Source organism: Staurois parvus, unplaced genomic scaffold, assembly GCF_062004578.1.
Source record: "Staurois parvus isolate SC_StPar_1 unplaced genomic scaffold, SC_StPar_1.0 ptg001014l, whole genome shotgun sequence".
NCBI lineage: Eukaryota > Metazoa > Chordata > Amphibia > Anura > Ranidae > Staurois > Staurois parvus.
Window position 1 is genome coordinate 2,215,747 of NW_028318810.1, and position 12,084 is coordinate 2,227,830.

The 12,084-nt window shown below is 41.8% G+C and overlaps 1 protein-coding gene across 1 annotated transcript; it reads left to right on the forward strand.

The window, feature by feature from the left end:
* Positions 1–888: 888 nt before the first annotated feature.
* Positions 889–2,220, forward strand: LOC149441200 (tripartite motif-containing protein 6-like). The gene has a single exon (XM_089657623.1). The coding sequence runs from the start codon at positions 889–891 to the stop codon at positions 2,218–2,220; it is 1,332 nt and encodes a 443-aa protein (XP_089513749.1).
* The last annotated feature ends 9,864 nt before the right edge of the window (positions 2,221–12,084 follow it).

Genomic DNA, 12,084 nt, shown 5'->3' on the forward strand with positions numbered 1-12,084 from the left:
GAGAGTTCAGGGGCTGCTGAAAAAAACGCTGAACAGATCCTAAACGTCAATTTAGGAGCTGCAGTGTACATGAGCCCTTAAAATCTCTGCCACGTTTTTCTTTTTACTTCTCTGTCCCATTGGGAGGATTTCACTTCCTATCCCAGATAAACAACAGGAAATGAGTGGAAATCTCTGCCAATTGAGGGGAATCCCCCTTAGACAGTTGTCATCAGAACAGGTATCCCCATTAGAAGATTTCTCCTCTATTTCAGTGACAACCATATATTATTGAATTTTCATCACTTTCTAACGATTCTCCCCAGCGGTGACACAGGAAGCAATAAAAACCTGACAGAAGTTCTTATGTGATCCTGTTCTATCCACAACTAAAAAAGTTTTGCCTAGAAATATGCTTTAAACATTTATTTTTAGAATAAAGATTTATTGCAAATCATGAATTAATTCATATAAAATACGTTTTTTTAATGGCAATTTCACAGAAAAATGGAAATAATGGCCAAAACATCATCATAGTTTCATTTCAAAGAAATCAGGTCCAAAATAGGGAAATGCCTAGTTTAATGTATTATTTGCTCAAGAGGCTGCCCTCCCTTATATATTAGGAAACACAATTATGTGGAAAAACTAGCTTCTCCCCGCCCCTTTTGAAAGGAAAAAAAAAAGAAAAGCAACATCCAGATTAGTTTCGTTTCTTATATTCCAACACTGAGAATGGCAGGTGCAGCTCTCCAGCAGGAGTTGAAATGCTGTATATGCCTTAACATCTACACTGAGCCCACCACTTTGCCCTGCGGACATACCTTCTGCAAGCAATGCATCCATGAGACTTTTCAGGCAAGCGGTCAAAGGTCCTGTCCAGAATGCAGAAAATTGTTGCCTTTAGGAATGGAGCTCAACAGAAACACTAAGATGTGCAGTATCATAGAACACCTGACCTCTACAAAATCAAAGTCGGCCAAGTACCAAGGTGGGTGCTCCTACTGTGAGGGGACTCCCGAAAAGCTGTGCCTAGACTGCGAGACACCACTTTGTTGTGACCACCTCAAGAAACACAAAGTAGGGCATATTCTCACTGATGTCAGCGTCACACTCCAGAGCAGAAAGTGTCTTGTCCACCAGGAACTCCTTAAATATTACTGTATGGAGGAGGGCATCGTCATCTGCGCATCCTGCGGTATCACTGGAGACCATAAATATCACAACATTCAGAAGCTTAGTGACCTCTCCGATAAAGAAAAGACTGCTTTTGAAGTGCTAGCAGATCTTCTAACAACGAAGAAGGCTGAAAAAGAGAAAAAGGTTGCCCTTGTAAAGAGCCACAAGGAAAAAATTGCTTCAAACACTGGAAGCATGAGAAGCTTAGTAACGGAGGTGATTGGGGAGATGAAAAATGTGTTGGAATCTATGGAGCGTCAAATCTTGGGCCAAATCAAAACTCAAGAGGACCAGGTGTTTTCCCAGCTATCTCAAGCTGTGAAATCGCTGGAAGGTCAAATATTAGAAATCAACAACCTGATAAAAGAAATGGAGAATCTGTGCAACACCACCGATCCTCTTATCCTGCTAGAAAGAGCAGTTCTGAACACAAAAAAAGCAAATTCTTTAATAACTGCAGAAGACGACTTTCATGTCAACAATCTGGATGGTGGGACTCTCCTGGTTATGTTACAGTCAAGCCTTCACAGGTTCACAAGGAGCTTGCCATTCCTGTTAAAGAGTCATGGAATATATATTGAAGATGCCACCTCCAGACTGCTTCCATTAAGTCAAATCACCAAAAATGTTCCTCCGTTCTTAGTACTGACTCTGGATGGTCAGAATGTTGACAGTCCTCGATTTGCATTCAGTGCATCAACCATATCCTCAGGCCAACATTACTGGGAGGTGGAAACAAGCGACAAACCTTGCTGGGCTGTTGGAGTGTCTTATCATAATGACTACATAGAAATGGGATATGCTGCAGATTACTGGTGCTTGCAGCTGACTAATGACATGCAATACAAAGCTGTACATAACAGCCAAGAAATGATTGTGGCGACCGATGCCTCTGTGAAAATGCTCGGGGTGTATTTGGAATATGAAACGGGAATCGTGTCTTTTTATCAGGTATCCAACAATGGTGTGAGATGTCTCTGCTCGATGCATGGCAAATTCACCCAACCTCTGCACATTTTCATGTATGTGGAGCACAATGGCTGGATAAGGGTTAGGAAATGATTAGCTCAAAGTGTACCTAAAAGCCAAAACCTTTTCTTTTCACTTTTGATAGAGTGGGGAAGAATAAGAACTCCTATCAGGAAGATGCATGCTCTCTTTTATGCTGGTGATCATTATTGCAGAGACAGTTACCCTAGGTTCACATCTGTGCGGGTGGTGCCACTGTGGATCCGCATGAAAATCCATGCGCACCACCCGCACAGAGAAATGTGGACCCGTGGGTGGGTGACATTAGCTCTAATGGCATGCCACTCGCACTGGAAAACGCAACCGTACTGGGAACCGAGGTTCCCGTGCGGGCTGCATTTTCCAAAGAAGTGCAGGGACTTCTTTCATGCGTGTCACGAGCACGGGAGTCCATTCAAATGAATGGGCTCTCGTGCCCGTGCAAATGCAGCCCGCACGGCCGCATATATGTGAACCGGGGGTCAGGGGTTGATTTACTAAATCTGGAGAGTGCAAAATCTGGTGCAGCTGTGCATGGCAGCCAATCAGCTCATAACTTCAGCTTATTCAGTTGAGATTTGAAAAAAAAAAAAAACAGGAAACTGATTGGTTTCTACGCAGAACTGCACCAGCTTTTGCATTCTCCAGTTTTAGTAAACAGACCCCAAAGTGACAAGAAACACAAAGGGGTTGATTTACTAAAACTGGAGAGTCCAAAATCTGGTGCAGCTGTGCATGGTAGCCAATCAGCTTCTAACTTCAGCTTGTTCAATAAAGCTTTGACAATACAACCTGGAAGCTGATTGGTTACTATACACAGCTGCACTCTCTAATTTTAGCAAATCAACCCCAGTATGTCATGGTCGTTACCAAATTAAGAGGGGAACTCTTCCACCTGTTCTGGTGACAACTGTCTTAAAGGAGATTTCTCCTCGTACTCTTCTCTCTTTCAGTTGTGTCTCTGGGGCAGAATGTGAAGGGAAATCTCCCCCCCCCCCCCCCCAGAAAACAGATGGCAAAAAATAACAGACAGGAGTGTTAACCCTTTGCTACTCTATTAAAAAGAAAATAAGGGGTTGGCTATATATACACTTTTAGGGGTATCTAGATCTTTAAAAAAAGAAAAGAAAGTCCCAGGGGCGGACTGGCCATTTGGAAACTCATGCACTGCCAGATGGCCCGGGGTCAGAAGGGGGCCCCATGAGATGCCCCTGGTACATTTTTCATTGGCTTTTTTTAGTTTGGGCAAGGACACAGGGGCCCCATGATCCCCTATTGCCCAGGGGCCCCATGAGTTGTCAGTCTGCCCTTGGAAGGTACCCAGTTCAACTTGCCAGCCAGCTAGCCAGCAACCAAATTAACCTGTCTAACAATATGCGTTAAAAACAGGGGTTTAGTTAGCACACATTTGCAAATACATACGTAAGCCACAGTCATGGCCCCCCGATATCCTGTGGTCCTAACTCTGCAAATTTTGAGAGCCCTCATAGTAGAGGCACATGTATTTAATGGATAGACCAAGGGCAGGTAAACCTGAGGGAGCCCACCCCTCCTTAAAGGCATGGGAGCGCACTGGACACCCAGCATACAGCACAATGGCAGCCAGGGTGTCCAGTGCACCCCCTCACCTACAATACAACAGTACAAAAAGTGGTCACTGCCCCTGTTTTTAATGCATAAGACAGGTTAATTCGGTTGTTGGCTAGCTGGCTGGCAAGTTGAACTGGGTACTTTCTTTTCTTTTTTGTTGATATGCGTTGCCGTCCATGTTCCTTGATGTAAAAGCCAGTCATAGACTGGGGCAGTGACCACTTTTTGTACTGTTGTATCTAGATCTTTACCTAAAGTACATTTAAACTTGAGAGCAAAAATGTATATATTGCAGTAGAACTGAAAGCACAAGGTTATCTACCTTCTCTAAACTACTAATCCCCCCACCCCTCATTTAATGGAAAGGAAGAAATACCTACATTCCAGTCTGGGTGACAACCATGGCTCCCTATGAAGATACAGTGAAGTGACTGAGCATGAGAAATGTTTTGTTTTTCTGTTTAGATATGCTTTACAAATAAAGGCGAAGGCATTAGGCAGCCTTACTAGATAAAGTGTACCACCAGTGTGCCTGTGTGAGCTAAGCCATGCACCTAGCAACCTGATGTGTACGTTACCAATGGTGCTGCTTCTATCCGTTGTGTTGGGCTGTGTCTTGATGAGGACAAGGGAGCACCTCTTCCTTACAATGACACAATGAGAATAACGACCAGCGAGAAGCAGACTTGCCTGTTTTTCTACATCATCTAGATGCCGCCTGGATTCAATGATCAGAGCAGCACTGTCAACAGCAGTAAACACCAGACAAGAACTATGGGGAACCCTTACATCAGGGGAGGCACACTCTTTTCCACCTAGTAAGGGACCCCACAAATATCTAATGCCTAGGCTTTACATAAATGTACAGCTACTCTCTTACACAGAGTCGATTGGAAAGCAAAGACCAACAGCTGGGGTAACACTGGGTAACTCTTGGTAAATACTGATCATAACTAAGAATTGTTCTTTTTTTTTTTTTTTTTTTAAAGAAATATTTATTGGATTTTGTTATTACAAATAATAGAGATCAAACGATGCGATGTGAAAATACATATCATTGCAACGAAGAAATAACAGTTACAATCAACTTATATCTTTAGTGAAATCGCTGAGAGATTGGTTCTCACTGATTGATAGATAAGCAGCAAAGGGAGTTAGTTTTAGTTATAGTTTTAAGAACCTTGAATGTATTGCAGACTCCGTTTAAAAAAAAAAAAAAAAAAAAAACCCCGACAAATCGGTCGTTTAATAGGCCGACGTTACCACCAACGGTAAAAAAAATCAGCCGATTTTCGTCCCGTCTACGGCCGGCATTTAATTACTTCTGTCCCTTGCGGAGAGCTCCGCTATTATATTTCACATGAAAAAGTATTGCGGTTGCAACAATGTATCTATTTGTATCCATTTCAGATACAGATGTTTATATTCGGATCCAAATGGATACATTGTTGCAACCGCAAGACTTTTCATATAAAATATAATAGCGAACTGGAATTTTTCTCTTTCTTCTTCTTTTTCTTCTTCTTGCAGGTCACGGCTCATGCACAGATTTTTTATCGGTAAAATGGTTGGCCGATTTGGCCATCATTGCCGGGAAAATCGGCAGATTTTTTTCCAACTTTACAGATAAAAAAAAGTGCCAAAACCCCGAAAAATGGCCGACCAATAAACCCATTAACGGTGCGAAAAATCGGCTGATTATTTTTTCGCCCGAAAAATCGACCGATTTTCGACCCGTCTATGGCTTGCATAAGTGAGGTGTGTCAAGGCACCAAATAGAAGTTAAACATAATACATATGTGACAGTTTGTGTAAAGACATATAAATATTCAAACTTTAACTCTCAGGCAGAAGTAGAGAAGTAAAAAGCATAAGGAAAAATAATTTCAAATGCAAGCAACAGCAGAAGTTTACGCCAACTGTATGTGATTGATAGTTTAGCTTTGGTTAAAACCTATAGCTCGGCTATCGAACCTGGAGTCCTGTAAGAATAATTGTTGATCCGACATGGAGAATGTTCTGGTGATATATAGGTGCCACTTTTGAAAGTAAGAGTCAGCTCTACGAGTGCTAGGTGATGATATTACTTTGAGTCTGACCGCACGGAGAAGGTAGTTGAGGTCCTGTTTCATGTCTGATATAGTTGGCGGTGTAGTTCAGACCCATTTCTCTAAGATAGCTCTTCTTGAAACTAACAGACAGTCAGCCATGATTTGTTTTTCCTGAGAGATGAAAAATGTATAGGAGAGGTGTCAAAGGGTGTTTGTTCCAAGTTGCCGAAGAGGAGATGTAGCGGGTCTTTGGTCATTTGCACACTGGTGACGAATGTTGCAAAGCTGTTTACTTGGCCCCTAAAGTTGGATATGAGAGGGCAGAGCCAAAATCTGTGCTTTAGAGATGGCATATAGTATCCACAGAGTGGGCAGAGGGATATAGACATGGTAAGTTTTGAATAGGCATGGCATGTAGGCACGATGCATGATCTTTAGCTGTTGTTCACGCCAGAACTCATTTGGTATGAAGTGGTGTTGAATCCCATTAGTATTTGGTCTACTGTGATTGCGTTGTGAAAGTTTTTGACCCAAGAGGTTACTGATGAGGTTTCCAAGTGTTTTGTATAATAAAGATTTAGTGAAGTGTAAGAATTGTTCTTTATGTACCAAGAAAGTTTAGAGAGGAGATCCACTTGAATAACATGGAAGAGTCGAAGATCACCAGGAGATGACCTAGCAAGGCCCATTTAAAAGTAAGGAAGTTTGAAGAGTTCAGAAATCAATAGTAACGCAGATTTCAGATATCAGTAGAAAGTAATATGAGTGTAGATGTCAGTAGTAAGTAGCTCAGACTTCAGTCATTAATAAAGCAGAGTGCAGAGGTCAGTAGTAAGCACAAATTTCCCCATCACTTAACATTCACTCATCAGACCTCAGATGCAGTGACACCCAGCACCCAGCGTGAGGGAAGTCCTCTCATGTCTCTATTTAGCTGTGTCATATACCACATCAGAGCCAAGGGGAAATGTAGGACTTCCCTCAGTTTTGCATACACACCTGAGCAGAGCGATTTTCAGGAGTTTTTGTATGAGCACTTTTGCAAGTGTATAAAGGCGTTTTTAGAAGAGTATCAGACTTTTTAAATGTGTTTTCAATCTTATTGTTTTTGCCAATGGAAATCACATGCACTCTCCCAAGATTATATATATATTAAAAAAAACTCTCTAGCAATACACACCAAACTGAGCATGTGCATGTGACCACAGGTATAGTCTGTATCAGGTGGTCATTTCAACAAGAGGAGGGACAGAGAAGTCAGAAGAGAACAGCCTTTTTACACAATGCAGAGGATTAACCCCTTAGCTTCCCCAGTGAGTATAACAAGCATGCTTTACTGCATCTACAGACTGATTGTACTGTTGTGGGTTTAGTAACACTTTAACTTCATGTTCAATCACCAAACTGAGCTTGTGCATGTGACCACGGGTCAGTCTGTATCAGGTGGTCATTCCAACAAGAGGAGGGGCAGACAGGATCAAACAGCCTTTTTTACACAATGCAGAGGATTAACCCCTTAGGTTAACACTTTAATGTCCTGTTTCAATGAAGCTACTTTCCATTTGACGGGAAGTGATGGGAAATCTCAACTATGGAAACCGACAGCAATATAAAAACTAAGATGAGCTTCATGCCTTCCTCTATCCTACCAATAAAAAAAGTGTTTTCATTGTCATTGTGACCCTGTTAGAGGGATTCTGTGTATCTTTCCTGGTGACAGAAGCAGGGGCGGACTGACAACTCATGGGGCCCCCGGGCAATAGGGGATCATGGGGCCCCTGTGTCCTTGCCCAAACTCAAAAAAGCCTATGAAAAAGCTACCAGGGGCATCTCATGGGGCCCCCTACTGACCCCGGGCCCTCAGGCAGTGCCCGAGTTTCCAAATGGTCAGTCTGCCCCTGGACAGAAGTCTCTCCTAGACTCCCATTTCTCATAAACTGGATGAAGGCTATGTCACCAGGAGAAAAACAGACCCAGTACCTCTGATTGTTCAATGCTCTATCCAATACTAAAAAGGAAAGAGGCATAAAGAGATGCATTTTAAAATAACAGAAGCAGCAATCATAGATGGATGAGCTGTTTTGAAACCTAACTTCACCTTTACTGTATCTTTAAATAACTTGGCCCAAACAAACTATTTAAATCTAGATTGTAAGCTCCAAGGATCAGGCCCTCCTAACCCTCTTGTATTGAACTGTATTGTTGCTGTATTGTCTCCCATTATATTGTAAAGCGCTGAGCAAACTGTTGGCGCTATATAAATCCTGTATAATAATAATAATAATGATCACAGAATCAAACTGTCAACTGTAATTAATAACTGATTAACTTATATTTGGTCCTTTGGGTCCTGCAAATCCAACTGGCCCCTGGGCACCCATTGGTCCCTGGAATTAAAGATAAGAAACTAAAATTGTGACATCTGTAAAATAAATGTGCTATGGGATATGACGCCTCTACATAGACTCTCTTAGATTGTAAGCTCCTAGGATCAGAGCCCTCCTATCCCTCTTGTATTGAACTGTATTGTTGCTTTCTTGTCTCCCGTTATATTATAAAGCGCTGAGCAAACTATTGGTGCTATATAAATCCTGAATAATAATAATAATGTAGAGTAAATGTGGAGGCTTTAGATACTTTATCTTCCCTAATGATAATGTTCTTAGGTTGGATTTAGAAAATTACAATCAAATTACAATGCTTTGTTGTTAATCTTGTAATCACCGATTCATATACCACACATTTTTTTGTTTGCTAAAATAAAGATGTAAATTAAATCACAAAGACTGTATTTTATTTAAGAATCAATAATATTTTGAATCCACAAAATGTTACCCAATTAAAGAGACAATGGGGGAGATTCACTAAAACTGGAGCATGCAAAAATCTTGTGCAGCTCTGCAGAGAAACCAATCAGCTTCCAGGTTTTACTGTCAAAGATTAAAGCAGGCCATACATGGGTCGAACGGTTTTTCAATAGAAACTCAAAAAACGTCGTTCGTTCTAGTGCCACCAATGATTTAGAAAATTGGTCGTTCTACACGAATATTCCAACATGCCCGATAAACGAAATGGAGAGGAACCACGAAAATCGACCCGCGCCATTGCCCCACTAACAGAGCGAAAATCATTTGATTATTCTTAGGTCTGATTTTTTAACGAAAAATAATTTGGAAATTAACTCATGTATGGCTGGCCTATGTGAACAAGCTGAAGTTAGAAGCTGATTGGGTACCATGCACAGCTGCACCAGTGTCAAACTCTTAGTAAATATCCCCCACTGTCACTTTGCCCATTCAGGCTAGTATGTCTTTGCAAAGGGGTCCCTACTAATACTCACCATGCCAGCACTCCCCCAACGCTGTCAAATGCAGAAGCACCGTGATGTCAGCAGATGCAAAATAGGTCGGAGCTGTAGGGTATCACTGGCAAATTGAGTATTAGGGCTCGTTCACACTTGACTTTATTCCTAACTCTTTCCAAGCGCCCCTATAGCATTAGACAGGTGTTTGGGAAGCGGTTTTAATGCTCCTCAAATGCCCTATATGCAGTTTTGAGGCGTTTCATAGGCGTTTGCCAAGCGTTAAAACTGCACCACAAACGACTATAATGAAGTTGAATGGTATTAACGCTCTGCAACTGCGTCGTAAACGTCTCCTAGACGTTTGAGGAGCGGCACCATAGACTGAATGGGAGGTTTCAACTCCTCCTGACTGGACACGAGGCATCAGTTTTGCCGCGACATGACACTAACACTTCAGAGTGAACAGCACTGTGTGCTGCCATGTGCAGAATTTTCATAGGTGTTTGAGAAGCGTTAAAAACGCATCCCAAACGCCTGTCTGACGCCATGCTCACAAAGCTAGTGTGAACTGAGCCTTAGTGGGTTGGGAGGCCCCTTTGCAAAGACACAGGGGTTTATTTATTAAATCTGGACAGTGCAAAATCAGGCTCACTTCTGCATGGAAACCAATCAGCTTCTGACTTCAGCTTGTTCAATTAAGCTTTGGCAATAAAACCTGGAAGCGGATTGGTTTCTATGCAGAACTGAGCCTGATTTTGCACACTCCAGCTTTAAAAAATAAACCCCCCAGTCACTTCTCCCGACTGTCATTTTAATTATCCTGCTAGGAGGTTTCAGGAAGGTCAGTACTGCTTCAATGTTAACCACTTACCGCCTGCTCACACTACATTTACTGTGGGCGGGTGGGCACACGTTGGGTCACAAACATGTATGTCATCCAGATTGGTGTAGGTTAGGGGCACACAGCACGCCACTCCCGTGACTGACTGCAGCAATAACAACCAGAGGGAACACTGGCATAGTGCATTATCCTTCAATAATGGCTTTATTGTATGATATAGTATTATACTCACAAAAATAGGATACAAGTATAAGCTCATCTCATGGAAACGGCACCGTTCAATCCGCAGTACATCATGACGTGGCAGAACGATGGAATCTCAACAGGTTGACGCGTTTCGAGGACTTATCCTCTTCCTCAGAGCCCACAAGATTGTTGGCTGCTCCCAGACTAACATATGGTGTGTGGTATCTGCACTCCAATCAGTCCGAGGGTGTTTCCAGACCACCAATGGGTGGGGACTATCCCTGTGTATCTCATAAAGCTTTGTGACATCAACCCCTACATATGTTTCTCTTACAGACTGCAAGGAGCATGGATGACCCCAAACAATGACACAGTTATCAAATCTAAAAGTAACCTGTGATAAACAACTAAACAATAAAACAACAAACAATCACACTAATATTCTTCCAGAGTAAGTGGATTTGGCTTATCCAGGGGCGGACTGACCATTTGGAAATTCGGGCACTGCCCGAGGGCCCGGGGTTAGTAAGGATGCCCCTGGTACCTTTTTCATAGGCTTTTTTGAGTTTGGGCAAGAACACAGGGGCCCCATGATCCCCTATTGCCCGGGGGCCCCTGGGCTTACCCATTATCCTAATGCAAGTATTGCTTATAACAGATCCACATTCAGCCTCTGTCCCTTAGCTCCTGGTACCCAGCCATTTTGCGTGGCCCAGGAATCATGTGATTGCGAACAGAATGTCAATAAAGCTGTTCTGAATAAATCTTATTCATAGCAGCTGTGTTTTCTATACAGTGATGCTGTGATTGGCCCACAGCTATCATACGGTACTTTAACTGACAACTGCACGGTCATGCAACGCTGCGCCCAAATGAAATTTATGTCTTTTTTTCCCCCACAAATGGAGCTCTTGCTCGGTGGGATTTGATCACCTGTGTGTTTTTTATTTTTGCATAATAAAATAATTTTGAGAAAAAAAAACTTTTTTTCTTTTTGCTAATTAACATGTCAAAAAAATTTAAAAAATCTAATTTCTTCATAAATTTAGGCCAAAATGTATTCTGCTCCATGTGACAAGAAAGAAATGATTCAGCGCTACTCCAAAGTAATAAATCACAGAGAAGCGCCCGAAATAAGGAAGATATTGGCTTACACCCTACCCGTATACCTGGAGAGGATATCGCCACCAATACGCACATCCCTGAGAGGGAGATCATTGCAGAGAAAGGTATCCTGTGACAGGAATCATATGCAGGGAGGATCCGGTTTTGTGATCCCAAAAGCGTTTTGACCCCTGCGGGTCAAAGCAAGGAGGTGAGCGGCTAATTCAGCTACTTACGGATACCCTTCTGTGGTTACCCACATTCACCATCCACGGGCACGAGTGTTTTTTCTTTTTCTGGATTGCATGGTGTTGTGAGCACCATTTTTGGACTTTTTACACATATATTTGTTGTTTTGTGTCATGCGTTTTTGTTGTATGTTCATTGTCAGATATAGTCACAGGGATATTTTCACTATTGCATATATTTTTTTTTTATTCGATATATATCTGATTTATATATCTTTTATGGAAACACTATTTAGTGTTTGGGGTTCATTAATTTATATGTATTGTTTATGCACATTTGATCTTGTAGAGATATACACTTGCATGTTTATGCGTTTTCCTTGATACGAGTCCAAATTGTTGGACAGATCACTTATTAGTTCCAATTTGGACTAGTTTATTCTTTTATTTTATTTTTCATTTTATATCCACCATCACTTCAGATCCCACTTAGGATCTATTCATTTTTGTACTATACTTTGAAGTATTGGTTCACATATTTCTGTTATTACCATCATTGTGGTGGTTTATTATCCACTTTGTTCACTTCTGGATCCGTTGAGGATCAGGTCAAGGTTAGACATCTGAAGATCCCATGAGGATCAGGTCACATTT